The sequence below is a fragment of the Gopherus flavomarginatus genome, chromosome 1 (assembly GCF_025201925.1).
Source record: "Gopherus flavomarginatus isolate rGopFla2 chromosome 1, rGopFla2.mat.asm, whole genome shotgun sequence".
NCBI lineage: Eukaryota > Metazoa > Chordata > Testudines > Testudinidae > Gopherus > Gopherus flavomarginatus.
In genome coordinates, this window is record NC_066617.1 from 49,381,531 (window position 1) to 49,397,600 (window position 16,070).

At 39.3% G+C, this 16,070-nt stretch overlaps 1 protein-coding gene across 3 annotated transcripts in view; it reads left to right on the plus strand.

Moving 5' to 3' along the window:
- CTTNBP2 (cortactin binding protein 2) overlaps nucleotides 1-16,070 on the plus strand; it is a 187,298-nt gene that overhangs the window by 79,650 nt on the left and 91,578 nt on the right. For all 3 annotated transcript variants that reach the window (XR_007772047.1, XM_050936032.1, XM_050936034.1), the window contains exons 5-6: nucleotides 5,400-5,603; nucleotides 9,216-9,315. Coding sequence is in view for 2 of the 3 variants with exons in the window: in XM_050936032.1 (XP_050791989.1) it covers nucleotides 5,400-5,603; nucleotides 9,216-9,315 (304 nt within the window). In the remaining variant the exon portion in view is untranslated. The remainder of the gene's footprint in view (nucleotides 1-5,399; nucleotides 5,604-9,215; nucleotides 9,316-16,070) is intronic.

The window sequence follows — 16,070 nt, forward strand, 5'->3', positions numbered from 1 at the left end:
ACAGTGCCTGTCTGGAGCCATTTGATCTCCTTCTCTTGGCACCAAATAATTTTATAACAGCTTGTAAAAGAGCAGTGCAATCCTAATCACCTTTCTTCACACCTGGAGAAATTCACATTTAAGCAGTATGTTTGGTGTCCTGCTGTATTTCTGGAGTGTGTGATGCATGCACCTGCTGTTTAATTTCTCTGAGAAAGAGGCTCACTCCCTGCCTTAGCATGGAGGATGTTTACATTTTAGCAGCTCCATATTTTTCTCATGATGAAGGCTTTATGAATCAGGGCCCTGATTCACCTTTGGATCAACTGCTGAATTTACCATCATCTTTGTTTCCAAATATTCCCTTGTTGGAAAAGGTCAGCATAAGAATAGCAAGTATTAGCCCCTTTCTAGGCCATGACTGCACAGGGAGAGAGGACCTCTCCAAAAAGAAGTCAGTCAATGCTGGGACCCTATAAATCAGGGGTAGTCGATGGGCAGCCAACTGCAGGCCAACTCTGGACCACTAGATACTTTTGAAAGGATCCTGAAATCTTTTTATTTACTTATTATTATTATTATTATTTATTATTATTAATTATTTTTTCTGGAGTCTGGACCTTGACTATATCTTAACCAAGAAATTTGGACCTTTACAAAAAAGTTGACCCTCCCTGCTGTCAGCACAGAAACTTTCATTAGCATTGATGAGCACTTGGATGGTTCAGAGGTTTTGATGCTGTCAGTCTCAGTCCTAAAAGACTCCCCCAGCCCTTTCTTAGACTCCATACTGTAGAGACTTGAGTTTTTATTTAATAAGACAAAATCATTAAGGAAATTAACTAAAATCTATGTAGTTTTTACAGTGACTGTAGGACAGATGCCATCTCTATATCAATTCTATCAGCTCTACATATGGAGAGCTGTTTTACATGTTAACTAGGTGACGGTGCATAAGGCTCTCCGGATCACTGTATTGTGGCTAAGGCAGTTTTGATGGCGTACCTTCATAATGCATAGAAATCTGTCAGTCTGCTACCTGGTATTCTTAACCTATGTTTCGAGAGCACTTTTCAGTCAATGTGGCATCTAGATATGATCCTTGCTTTGTTGTATTGCTTGTCAAACTCCTACATGTGGGAATATACAGAGGTAATTCTCAAAGAAGAAAGGTTATTCATCACAAACCATTCATGTCCTTTTCCCCTTGTAATTCAGATTCTATAGTTTAGGACTTTGAGGTTTAGTGGAGGGAGCTGAAGGAGTTTGGATCACTTGCTCTGAATGTTTGGTGCAGTCAGAGGGCTCTTGTGGGACTGTAACTGGGACTGCTTTCCACAAGATTTCTAAAGCTCAGTGGCAATGGGAACATATCCCATAAATTGGAATGTGCAGAGGTAGGTAAATACTAATAACTCTAATTTATAGACTTAGAAACTGAGTCAAAGAGAAGATAAGTGACTTGCCTGTGATCCCCCATCAAAACACGGCAGTGACAGAATTTGTTGAAGCCCCTTGCTTTAAACTTTTAAATTTCCCCTTGTGTGCGCTTGTGTTTTCTTAAATGCGGCACTTGATAAGGAACTTAATCTACTTTCATGTATTTTTTGCATATGCTATAAGAGAACTTAACTTTTATGTGCAGGATGGTGTACAAATATGAAATATATGATCCCTGTCTTGAAGTAGCTTATGCTACTTCAGATGGTGGTTAGTTTGGTACATGGGGATAGATTTAAATAACACCTTTTTTTATTTAGTAACCACCAGACAGTCTCTCGCTTATTTACCATCTTTGTTTATTTTGCCTTTTTAGAGGTTGAATTCTTGGAGGCAAAGATTGTTTTCTAGTGTTTGTACAGCACCTATCATGTTATAGGCACTACTGGAAACAAACAATAGTATTTAGGTTTCCAGATTTTTTGAATGACTAGAGATTCAGTTATTAAAAGTAATATTCAACTTAACTGAAACCTTGTTTGTTTAATCTTTGCACAGAATGTTTAGTATTTTAATTTGTATCAACAAGGGTTGACTGTCATTTAAAAATTAGTATGCTGAAATGTTGTTTGTATTTTATTGTACAGTAAGTGCTGGTGAAAATCAGTCAGAATTTGTTATTAGTGTTCAAAAACATAGTAAGCTGGATTGGTTAATAATTTCAAAGACTTTTAGAGTCAGGCTGAAATTTGATGTTTACTGGCACGTCAGTATATCCAGGACTTCATTTTCTTTTAATGTAAATTCAGAAGGAGTGAAAGAGAGCCTACTCACTGAATTTTTTCTTTCATTATTGGCAAATCAGTCACCTGGTTAGGTCAGTTTCCTTACAGTGCAGCATTGCTTTAAGAAACATAGGAATATTATCACTTTCTGTGATGGAATATTTTGGTTCTAAAGAAGAACAAACACTGTGATATAGAATAAAGGAGATTACAAGTTGCATCAATAATATGTTCTTTTGTATCAACATGACAATACAGCTTTAAATACAGCTGAGAAAAAAAACCCCATCTTTTGTCATGTATGTTGAACAAGGTGTATATGAAAAAGTGAAAATATGCTCTTAGTGTTTCTTGTTTGTTTTGATTCCTAAATATCCATGGATTTGACTTCTTAGAGAAATAAGTGTTTAAAACTGAAATGATTATAATCAATTGGATTTCCATACCCCTGGGATTTCTTCTTTCTTTTTCTACTTGGTTTTGCGTCACTCTTCAGTCGGAATATATATTTATTCAGTTCATTCCAATATTGATTAATTTTCCTTTGTATGTGATTGGCTTAGAAGGTAAATAGGATGTGAGGAGAGATTGATCTGGGCTTTGAAATTAACCATCTCCACATTCTGACGCTGATGCCAGAAGCTGTTTTTCTATCCCTCTGCCCTTCATTACTGTATGTCCTGCAAGCTGTCACAGATGCTTCACTTTTGCATATGAAACCATATACCTTACTGATATTTCCTAACCTTATTATACAATATCCTGGATGAATACAAATCTGTTATGCTGCTTCGCAATGATAACAGAAGTTAAAATATGCATTTATGTGATTACTTGGTTTGTGTGTCTTATACAGTAGAAGCTTTTCTTCCATTCTTAATCTAGCACAATGCGTTTCATCACTGGAATGCAACAGTATATTTGCCCTCTCGAGAAGCTGAAAATGAGAATAAAGGTACCAAATGTCCATTTACAGTAGTGCACAATAAGCATTCTTTCTTTGATATTCTTATTAATAATGCTGAAAAATCTTATGCTACTTTTCAACAAAAGCAGAAACCTCAGAAATGCTGTTAATGTTTCAAAATGGCTTGGCATAGTGAACCTTATGTTTTCAGTAAAGTGTTAACCCCCCTACACACCCTGCCTCCCAGTGTCCAGAAATCATTCCAGCACAAACAAGACTAATTCCTAAAATGGAAAAGCAAGTTCAGGCAGAGAGGATTAACATCTAAGGAGATGCTGATGCACTAGATATATCCACAGGAAGCAGTATCAAAAACACAGTGAAATACAATGAAGTCAGATAATACCTTTGGTTAGTTCAAACAAAATTTCTACCTACAGTAACGGTTTAAATACAGTTAGGCTTACAAGATGATACAAAGCAGAAACAATGGAAAGAAAAACAGCTTTCATAATTATATTTTATTTTTCTTTCCATTATTCCTCAGTCACTTTTGTACCTTGTAAGAATAAATGTTCACAAACATCTGAACTACTACTTTATATGTATAGTATTTGACTTCTCAAAAGGTGTAGTTTGGCTTATATTTTTCTTAGTAAAGCCAAAATAGTTCTAGAGGATTTTTCTGAAATCTAAAAAGCACAAGGTATAGAAATTGAGAAGTAATTTAAAGTGTATGAATCTTATTTTGTAAACCTCTAGATTCTCTTCCGTGGCCTGTTTTAAAAATAAGAATAAAACTATTGATATATCTTCATACAACTTCAAAGTTGGCCTTCAATTTGAAGTAGTATACCATGTAACTTTAAATGATTGATATGGCTGCTGATTTATATGGTAGTGGTTTTTTATAGTTGCCTATAAAAATGTATAAAATGAGTAATAAGTTAATTTATCTTTCTGAAAGTACTACAAATAACTATTATGCTGCCTCTCTGTACTACAGTAGTAAAATTTATTTTATTATGAAATTATCAAGCTAAAAGTATCTTATTTTGAAAACAATTCTAAAAGAGCTCCAACTAATTATTTTTGTTAGTTTGAGCTGAGAATCTGACTATATACTTTCTTATATGATCAGATTTCAGAATCTCATAGGAGGGTGTTTGTGCACATACATGCGCTGCAAATAGAGTAATCTATTCAAAAAGGAAAAATGGTGTGAATTCTCATTTTCAAAGGGTAAAGTGTGTGTGTGTGTGTGTGTGTGTGTGTGTGAGAGAGAGAGAGAGAGACACGCACACACACAAATATATTAACATTTATATTTTTCAATCCTTTTTCCTATTTTCTTTTGCAGTCTTTTGATCAAGGAAGAATACACAAAGTCTTCCATACTATATGCAGCAGACTTCATGCATTTAACAAACTCTCTTCTAAAGCTGCTAAGTAATAATATGTGGAATGTCTAACAAGATAACTCCTAAGATTTCTAAAGCTCTGTTTTGTAGAGTGCCGTTTTCACTGGATGACTTGAAAGCTTTTATCAGTAATTTTGATGTAACTAGCTACTTATGCTACATTGGCTCGTCTCTCAAAATAAAATACAAATCACAGTACTGCTGAGTAAAATGAACATATATATATTAAGGCAAAGTTCAACAACAAATATGTATATTACAGGGCTTCTGCAAACCTTTATGTTGAACTTCCCCCTTGTTAATTCTTTATTTTTAAAATATAACTGAAGCACTTTGAACCAATTTTTCTATCTTATTTGGCTATGATGCTCTTTCAGGTTTAAATATTATTATATATTAGGTTAAGATTTTGAAGAAAATTCAAGTTTGCAGATGAAAATAAAAAGCGCCTACATATATGAAAATATATCTGGAATGATTTTTAATTTAGCTACAATTAAACTAAAGCCAGAATTGTATAAGGTTTTCGTTAGTTTTTGAACTTAAGGTAGTAATGTCAGAAATTTTGGACTGCGGAAGTTGTTTGTGATGTTCCCAAAGTTTTTATTGTGTTAACCCATGACGATAGAATACTATTAATTTGAGTTAACAATGAACATAACTTCTTACCACTGTGTGTGATTTTAATTATCTTTTGATGTATGGGAAAAAATAGCATTACAAGACTCATGCTAAACTGTAACAGACCCTATAGTGCTGATGAACCTGTTTAGGTTTTCTTTTATATATTTTAATAGCTCGGAAATAATGCACAGCCTTAATTTATTCATGTGTCTTCCCTCTAACATCTGTCGCTTTAACTCGCAGGCTGGTCTCCCTCCCTAACCCCTTTGTTAACGAGTGGTGGTCCTGTCCCCCTGGGTGGCAGGCCCACCCTTCTTCACCAAACTGCTGCCCAGGGAAATGTCACTTTATTGTCAATGCTGCTTAATGAAGAAGGATTAGACATTAATTATTTCTGTGAAGATGGTTATTCTGCCTTGTATTCTGCTGCTATGAATGGACAAACAGGTAAGAGAGTCACAGTTTTGTTAAACCATATATATAAAGTAATAAAAGCATTAATGATTTGAAAATGAAGCCCACTTTGTGCCTGATCCAAACCCAGTTTGAAGACTTCTGTTAACTTCCATGGGCTTCAGATCAGATGTTTTATCAGTAAGAATGTCTGTAGATGATAAATTTGAGCAAAATATCAGTTACATTTATAGACTGTTGTCTGTGATTTTATGTGGAAGGGATTTCATTATTAGTATGAAATTAGAGATGAGAGATTGAAAAAAAGTGATTTTATCTGGGCAAGTTAAAATGAAGTAATATAGTTTATTCAAATGAATTTGAACATGCATTATACGTAGGTAGTGCTTATGCTTGAAATGTATGTTAGTAGGAAAGTAAAATGCTCCATCTAAAATAACTTTCATTTGAAACAAAATAACCCTAATTTCCTCTACATAACAAATAACTGATGTGAGCATATGTAAATTCATGAGGTATTTGTTAACTTCTGTTTCTATTAAATTAAAAAAAAAGAGTTCTAGAAAAGTTCAAGTGCCTGGAGCCTTTCAGTATTTTCTTATCTGATCGAACCAAGTGTCAAGTATATTAGAAATGAACAAAATATTTCATTGATACAAAGCAGGAACAATATTTTTCAAAATAGCTGATTCAAGTGTACCACACATGCCTTTTTACGAGCACTGTCTCTTTAAAAATTGGAAGATGCAAACTAAATCTGAATCAGTACTAATATAAAATTCTGTTTGGGATAGACACTACAAACTCCACATTTTTCCTCTCTGAGACATCAAAGTTGAAATCCCTGTCTCCATTCGAGTCAATGGAAGTTTTGCAGTTGACTTCAGTAAAGCTAGGATTTTACCCCAGTGAGGTGGTGATGTATAGTGGATTTGATTTATAGTCACTGATTTTAATATTGTGGACTTAGATCTATTAAGTGGAGATTGTGTGGGGAGTTTCTAATTATGTGACTAGTCTTAAATTGTTATAGAAAGACTGTTCTAATTTTGTTATGTTCACAGGCCAGATTTTTAAACTAAAAGCATAAAATTAGCTCCTAAATCCACAATTAGGCACCTAAACAAATGGCCTGATTTTCAGAAATGCTGACTACTCAGCAGCTCCTACTGATCTCAGTGAGAGTTTATGGGAACTTGCTGTGATGGGTTGGATCACAGAAACCCCCCTGGGAGCTGCCAACCGATGTGCCAAGACTACCTCTGTTCCTGTTTTCCCTGCCAGCTTCGGACCCCAGCACCCTGTCTTGCTGAGCCAGACACTCTTGTCTGCTCCAACAAAGACCCAGGGTCTGAATTACTTGCCCTAAAGCTGTAGGTTTACCTGAAAGCAGCTCACACAAGTGTGCTTATCTTTAACATTCAAATGCCTAACATCCAATGGGATCTAAACTCAAATAAATCCATTTTACCCTGTATAAAGTTTATGCAGGGTAAACTCATAAATTGTTTGCCCTCTATAACACTGATAGAGAGAGATGCACAATTATTTGCTCCCCCGGGTATTAATAGATACTCTGAGTTAATTAATAAGTAAAAAGTGATTTTATTAAATACAAAAAGTAGGATTTAAGTGGTTCCAAATAATAACAGAGAGAACAAAGTGAATTACCAATCAAAATAAAATAAAACACGCAAGCCTATGCCTAATAGAGTAAGAAGCTGAATGCAGATAAAATCTCACCCTCAGGGATGTTTCAATAAGCCTCTTTTACAGACTATCCTCCTCCTAGTCTGGGTCCAACAATCACTCACACCCCCAAGGTTACTGTTCCTTGTTCCAGTGTCTTTCAGATATCCTTTGGGGGTGGAGAGACTATCTCTTGAGCTAGCTGAAGACCAAATGGAGAGGTCTGCCAGGGGTTTAAATAGACTTTCTCTTGTGGGTGACACCCCTCTCTACCCCTATGTAGAATCCCAGCTACAAGATGGAGTTTTGGAGTCAGATGGGAAAGTCGCATGTCCATGCTTGACTCAGGACTTGTCTACATCACAAAGTTGCAGCGCTGGTGAGGAGGTTACAGCGCTGCAACTTAGGAGGTGTACACATCTGCAGGGCATCACCAGCGCTGCAACTCCCTGTTTGCAGCGCTGGCCGTACTCCCGTTTTGTCTCGGGTGTAGAGGATCCAGCGCTGGTGATCCAGCGCTGGTAATCAAGTGTAGACACTTACCAGCGCTTTTCTTGACCTCCGTGGAATAAGCAGGTATCCCAGCATACCTGAGGAAGCCTCTCTGGTAATCAAGCAGGTCTCCTTCCCCGGTTTGCTCTCGCGTTCCCCGAACCCCTGAGCAAGCAGGTCTCCTTCCCTGCGGTTTGCAGGGGGGTTCGGGGAACGCGAGAGCAAACCGCGGGGAAGCTGGTCTCCTTCCCCGGTTTGCTCTCGCGTTCCCCGAACCCCCGTGCAAGCAGGTCTCCTTCCCTGCGGTTTGCTCTCGCGTTCCCCGAACCCCCCCGTGCAAGCAGGTCTCCTTCCCTGCGGTTTGCTCTCGCGTTCCCCGAACCCCCCGAGCAAGCAGGTCTCCTTCCCTGCGGTTTGCTCTCGCGTTCCCCGAACCCCCGTGCAAGCAGGTCTCCTTCCCTGCGGTTTGCAGGGGGGTTCGGGGAACGCGAGAGCAAACCGCGGGGAAGCTGGTCTCCTTCCCTGCGGTTTGCTCTCGCGTTCCCCGAACCCCCGTGCAAGCAGGTCTCCTTCCCTGCGGTTTGCAGGGGGGTTCGGGGGAACGCGAGAGCAAACCGCGGGGAAGCTGGTCTCCTTCCCCGGTTTGCTCTCGCGTTCCCCGAATCCCTGTGCAAGCAGGTCTCCTTCCCTGCGGTTTGCAGGGGGGTTCGGGGAACGCGAGAGCAAACCGCGGGGAAGCTGGTCTCTTCCCTGGTTTGCTCTCGCATTCCCCGAACCCCTGTGCAAGCAGGTCTCCTTCCCTGCGGTTTGCAGGGGGGTTCGGGGAACGCGAGAACAAACCGCGGGGAAGCTGGTCTCCTTCCCCGGTTTGCTCTCGCGTTCCCCGAACCCCCCTTGAAGCCGCCCAACAGCGCTGCAGTGTGGCCACATCTAACACCACTTGCAGCGCTGGTTGCTGTAAGTGTGGCCACTCTGCAGCGCTGGCCCTATACAGCTGTACTAATACAGCTGTAACAACCAGCGCTGCAAAATTGTAGATGTAGACATACCCTCAGAATTTACGGGTAGCAGCCATTGTTCACATGCAACCTTGAAAGTCCTCAGGTAGACTTCTTATGTGGATTGGAGCCTTCCAAGATCCATTGTCCATTAAGTGTTTCTTGATTGGGCACTTAACTTGCAAATTCCTTTCTAAAGAAGCTGCCCAAATGCCTTACTAAAGCAACTTAAAATCCAACAAGTATACAGACAATATTCATAACTTCGAATACAAAAATGATACATGCATACAAATAGGATGAATATATTCAGTAGATCATAACCTTTGCAGAGATATGTTACATGACATATGTAGCATAAAACATGTTCCAGTTATGTCATATTTACATTCATAAGCATATTTCCATAAAGCATTATGGGATGCAACGTCACACTCATCAGTCTGCATTTGTGTTTACTTAATAGATTGTGTGAGATTGCTGCTGACTGCAGAAGCACAAGTTGATGCTGCTGATAAAAATGGCTTTACACCCTTGTGTTCAGCAGTTGCTCAGGGACATTTCAGGTAAGTTGACATAAGATATTTTTTTTTCATGAAACTGTAGTATTCTTTAAGCATTATATTTTTAGCCACAGTTGTGCTTTTATGACATATTGAAAGCAAAATACCCAATCTCATAGTAATGTAACATGGTTGAGAATGTAAACAGATCTGTATGTTTTCCATTGCAGCTTTAATTTGACCCCCCACTGTGCACATGTACTATTTATAATTGCATCATGACAATTACAGTTTCCATAGGAACCATAACTTTGAATTTCCTGACTTTCTTATACACAGATTCTCAGCTATAATGTTGTATTAATGTAGGCTTTTTCATTCATTTTCTTTATTTGATTTTTCTAAAACAAAAAGGAGAGAGCCAAAAGGGAGAGATTGAGTCTACACTCAGATAAATAACTGTATTTATTTTAATTTGTAACATGAAATTCAAATGCATAAAATGTATTTGAAGTTCATAAAAAGTACCCTTTACACAATGACAGTCATTTAAAATCAAATAGAGTTTAACAAATAAAAAAAAGTCTTAAATAATCTGACTAAAAATTCCTTCCCTTTTCAGTTGCTTGGCATGCACTACTGAGTGCTGTCATAATTTATTTATTTGTATTGCAGTAGTGCCTAAGAGCCTTAGTCATGTACCCCACCATACAATACAGAACAAAAAGACACTCTGCTGCTGCTCCATCATGGAGTCTTCCATACCCAACAAACTTGTATGTCTAGAGCAAAAATGTCTTTGAGACCTGTCTTCCTGACATAACTGAAAGAAGCAAAAAGAGCACAATGTTCTTTTACTTTTCATTGCAGGACATTTGAAATTCTGCCTTTGACTGTGTGTCACTTCTGACATAACTGTATTGAGTGTATGGCAGATCTTGCCTATTTTTATGCACCACTTCTTCTTTAAAATGAGAGTGCAAGAAGCATTGAAGATTCTTGTTATATCTAGAGGGTTTTCAGATTCACAAACTCAGGGAGTACCAGGAAATGGATACTTGGGGTGAATGGCCTGTAGGGATTCATTAAATTTTCATTTGTTTCTTAGTTTCTTGTTTTGTTTTTTAAGGGAAAGATGGAATTTATCCAGACAGATGTGTACTGAATCTTTTTTAATATGGAGATATACCTATCTCATAGAACTGGAAGGGACCCTGAAAGGTCATTGATTCCACCCCCTGTCTTCACTTGCAGGACTAAATACTGATTTTGCCCCAGATCCCTAAGTGGCCCCCTCAAGGATTGAACTCACAACCCTGGGTTTAAGCAGGCCAATGCTCAAACCGCTGAGCTATCCGTTCCTCCCCTCTAACCTTGTGGTCACGTTGCTGCTATCCTTGTTTCCCCAAAACCTCCTCCCACCTTTCTCCATCTGCCATACACACTTATTGTATGTTGTTATAATGTAAAATCATCTTGGCAGGGACTGCCAGTAGAGTCCCAGTCCTGAAAACTACTCTACAGATAATAGTGTATCTAGCCAAATGTTACACTATTTAATGTAAAATTAGTAAATTTACAGTAACTAGAGTAGGAGATGCCAGAAAACCCCACCAGTTTGCATCCTCTCACTAAAATACATGTAACTTAGATGTTTTCTTCTACATATTAAGTTACTTATTTCTGCTACTTACCCTGTCAACACTTGGGTAGTTATGGCTCTGTTATACTTGTGGCACAGCAGAGCTTATACTCTCTCTGTCTGTGAGGGCTGTTTATAAAGCTTGACATCCCTAAATATTTGCTTCTTTGCTTGTCCATCTTTTTGATGGCTTGAACATGGACTGCTTTATCATGACATAGTGGAAGAGAGTGAAATATATTAATAGTGCTGAGAGATGGAGTACTTCAATAATGCTTTAGGCTGCTTGATCTGTTGATCATTTTAAACTTCGTGCTTTGAAGAATTCTGCCATGGGCAATGCAACAGTGTGCTCTGTCTTTCCTTTCTCTCCGTATCGTATGGTCAGTGCTGCTGCTGTGCTAGGAATCTGAAGTTAATGACCATGATGGACTGTAAGTACTGGCTAGTGCCAAGAACAGCATATACAAATTTGATGCAAGTTTCCCAGTATGTATGTCAATTAACCTTTTTCCTGAACTGTGACAACCTTGCTATACCAGCCACAGATGTAGTCTCTTGAGCAAAAATTGACAGTTCTTCTGAATTGTTTGGTAGCTTTGTGGTTTGAACAAATGTCCACTAACAGCTGAGACCACCAAACTAATTTTGCTAGTCACCCAAATCTGATTTTGATCCTGGATTTGCAGAGGTGAAAGGTTAGATCATAAACGCTTGCACCACCTAGCCTCCCAGAGACTAATCTAACATGACATGAGGGGAGCTGGAGCTGTCTTTGGGAGACCCAGAACTCAACAGGCCACTCTGAAGTCTTGTAAGGCAGCAAGATGTATTGAGTTTAAGAAGACCTGTTAGCATGGTAATATCATGTGAATTAATATTTTGGCTTTTTTTTTTTAATTGTAGACTCACAATATTTTGGTTTCACTAGAATCATTATCCATATTGTTTCTATAATATTTGAAATGTCAACCTATACTGTAAACCTTCTACAGATAAAAACAAGAAAAGAAATATTCATAAATTCTTACTTGTTTTTAAGACCTTAAGGGACAATTATGATCACCTCCATCATAACACAGACCACAGCAGCTCAACTAGTACAGTAACTCCTCAGTTAATGTTGTAGTTATGTTCCTGAAAAATGCTACTTTAAGTGAAACGATGTTAAGCAAATCCAATTTCCCCATAAGAATTAATATAGATGGGAGGAGGGTTAGGTTCCAGGGAAATTGTTTGTGACACACACACACACACACACACACACACACACACACACACACACACACACACACACACACACACACACACACTCTCTCTCTCTCTCTCTCTCTCTCTCTCTCTCTCTCTCTCTCTCTAAGTTTTAAACAAACGATTTTATTCTGTACACAGTAATGATAATTGTGAGGCTTGGTTGAGGTGGTGAAGTCAGAGGTTGGGATATTTCCCAGGGAATGCTAAATGATGAACTAGCACTCGACTGAGCCCTCAAGGGTTAACACATTGTTAATGTAGCCTCACACTCTACAAGGCAGCACAAATGGAGGGAGGGGAGACAGCATGGCAAACAGAGACACACACCGTGTATGTGTGAGAAAGAGAGATCACATTGCCCCTTTAAGTATGCTGACTCCACTCACATTGCCTTTTTAAGTATATCAGCAAGTTGAAACAGCAGCTGCAGCCAGCAAGCTCCCTCCATCCTGAGTCCTGTCATGTTCCCCCCCGCTCTGTGGAGATAAGGTACAGGGGCAGGAGCAGGGAGAGGGGGCACCCTGACATTAGCACACCTCTTCCCCCTTGCCTGTGCACAGCAAACAGGTGGCTCCCGGGAGCAACTCCAAGGCAGAGGGCAGGAGCAGCACATGGCAGTGCAGGAAGGGACACTGAACTGCCCAGCAATTGATAGCCTGCTGGGTGGCTGCTGCACAGGGCACTTAGGGGAGCAGGGAGCTGATGGGGGGCTGCCAGTCCACCCTGTTTCCCCACCAGCTATGGGTTGCTCTTTCTGCAAGCATTGGACAGAGCAGGTGGCTGCCAAACAAAGTTATAAGGGAGCATTACACAACTTTAAACGAGCATGTTCTCTAACTGATCAGCAACGTAACAACAAAACAACATTAACCAGGACGACTTTTAGTGAGCAGTTACTGTAATTCCTGCATCAGACTCATGACTTCTAATTGAGCGAAGCATATCTATTTAGGACCTCAAGTCTTGATTTAAATCCATCAAGTGATGTAGAATGCACCAGATGCCTGTATAAATTGTTCTAATGGTTAATTACCTACATTGTTAAAAATATTTGCCTTATTTCTAGTCTGAATTTGTCTAGGTTCAGCTTCCAGCATTTGGATCTCATTATCCCTTTTCCTGCTAGATTAAAGAGCCCTCTATTCTCAGAAATATTCTCCCCATGTAGCTACTTATAGGTCATGATTAAGTCAGCTATTAAACTTTTCTAGGGTAAACTGGATGCTCACGTCGCTAGCTGGGCTACAGTTTTGATGAGGCTTTGAGCAGTAGAGACACCTTCTAGTGTCTGGGGGTGGTGGATGGAGGTGGGTGGGTATCTCGGCTGGTAGCAGCTGAAGCAGTGTTCCATCTGCTCAGTCTCCTTTTCTTTCATTCCCCCATCCCCTTTTTTTTTTTTTTCAGCATGTGGGGGCTGTTTTTTTCCTGCTTCTTCCTTGTTTCTACTTCTGAGAAATAATTCTTCCGCTCTACTCCACGCTGATTAGGCCTCTACTGGAGTATTGTGTCCAGGGCTGGGTGCCACATTTCAGGATAGATGTGGACAAACTGGAGAAAGTCCAGAGAAGAGCAACAAAAATAATTAAAATTCTAGAAAACATGACTTACGAGGAAGATTGAAAAAATTGATTTTGTTTAGTCTGGAAAACAGGAGACTGAGAGGAGACATGATAAGTTTTCAATTACATAAAAGGCTGTTACAAGAAAGAGGAAGAAGAATTATCCTCTTTAACCTCTGAGGATAGGACAAGAAGCAATGGGCTTAAATTGCAGCAAAGGAGGTTTAGATTGGACGTTAGAAAAAACTTCCTAACTGTCAGGGTGGTTAAGCACTGGAATAAATTGCCTAGGGAGGTTGTGAAATCTCTAGATAATGCTTAGTCCTGCCATGAGTGCCAGAGACTGGACTAGATGACCTCTCAAGTCTTACGATTCTATAATTCCTCATGCTCAGGGCATTTGGATCTGAGCTCTGGTATCTTTCCCACCCATTGCTTGGGGCCAGGTAATTGGCTCCTGTTTGAGGGTGGAGTGTGAAGGGGATTGATACAGTTTGCTGTCTAGGTCAAGTAGCCATTCTGGATTTCCTATTTAAGGCTCACCCTTCCCACTCTTAATTTAGTTGCTAGTCTCTGGTGGTGCTGTGGGCTAAGCTGATCACCAGTTTTGAGGTCTGCAGGTGTTTTATAACATACGGCAAAATTTGCAGACTGCAATGGCTTGACAGCATTTTGCTGGACATCTGCTGGGAGATCTTGGGAAAGTCATTTCACACCTATGTGCCTCAGTTGCCAATTCTGTAAAATGGATATTGTGTTACTGACCATCTTTGTAAAGTGCTTTGAGACCTACAGATGAAAAATGCAGTATATGACCTAGGTATTATTTAATCTCTCTCTAGAAGGCAGGTTAAGAACATAAGAATAGCCATGCTGAGTCAGAACTGTGGTCCATCTAGCCCAGTATCCTGTTTTCTGACAGTGGCCAATGTCAGATGCTTCAGATGGAATGAAAAGAACAGGGCAATTATCAAATCCATCCCCATACATCCAGCATTTGGCAGTCAGAGGGTTAGGGACACCCAGAGCATGAGGTTGCATCCCTGACCATCTTGGCTGGTGGCCATTGATGGACCTGTCCTCCATGAACTTATCTAATTATTTTTTGAACTTGGTTATACTTTTGGGCTTCACAACATACCCTGGCAGTGAGTTTCACGGGTTGACTGTGCATTGTGTGAAGAAATACTTCCTTAATGTTTGTTTTAAAGCTGCTGCCTGTTAATTTGTTGGGTGACCCCTGAATCTTGTGTTATGTGAAGGGGTAGTAACACTTATTTATTCACTTTCTCCGTACCATTCATGATTTTATAGACTTCTATTATATCCCTCCCTACTTGTCTCTTTTCCAAGCTGAGGAGTCCCAGTCTTTTAAATCTCTCCTCCTATGGGAGCTGTTCCATACCCCTAATCATTTTTGTTGCCCTTCTCTGTACTTTTTCCAATTCTAATGTATCATTTTTAGATGGGGCAGCTAGAATTGCATACAGTATTCAAGGTGTGGGTGTACCGTTGATTTATATAGTGGCATTATGGTATTTACTGTCTTTATTATCTATCTCTTTCCTAATGGTTCCTGACATTCCATTAGCTTTTTTGACTGCCACTGCACATTGAGCAAATGTTTTCAGAGAACTATCCACAATGACTCCAAGATCTTGTTCTTGAGTGGTGACAATTAAGTTAGACCCCGTTATTTTGAATATGTAGTTGAAATTGTTTTCCAACGTGCATTACTTTGCATTTAGAAACATTTGAATTTCATCTGCCATTTTGTTATCCAGTCACCCAGTTTTGTGAGATTCCTTTGTAACTCTTTGCACTTAGCTTTGGACTTAATTATCTTGAGTCATTTTGTATCATCTGCAAACTTTACCACCTTACTGTTTACCTCTTTTTCCAGATAGTTTATGAATATGTTGAACAGCACTGGTCCCAATACAGACCTTGTGGGACCCCGCTATTTACATCTCTCTATTCTGAAAACTGACCATTTATTCCTACTCTTTGTTTTCTATCTTTTAACCATGATCCATGAGAGGACCTTCCCTCTTATCCCATGACTACCTTGTCAAAAATTTTCTGAATGTGCAAGTACACTATATCCACTGTATCATGCTTGTTCACATGTTTGTTGACCCCCTCAAAGAATTGTAATAGATTGGTGAGTCATGATTTCCCTTTACAAAAGCTGTTTTGACTTCCCCAACAGATTGTGTTCACCTCTGTGTCTGATAATTCTGTTCTTTTCTATAGTTTCAACCAATTTGCCTGGTACCGAAATCAGGCTTCTTGGCCTATAATTGCCAGCATTGCCTCTGTAACCTTTTTTAAAAATCAGTGTTACATTAGCTATCCGCCAG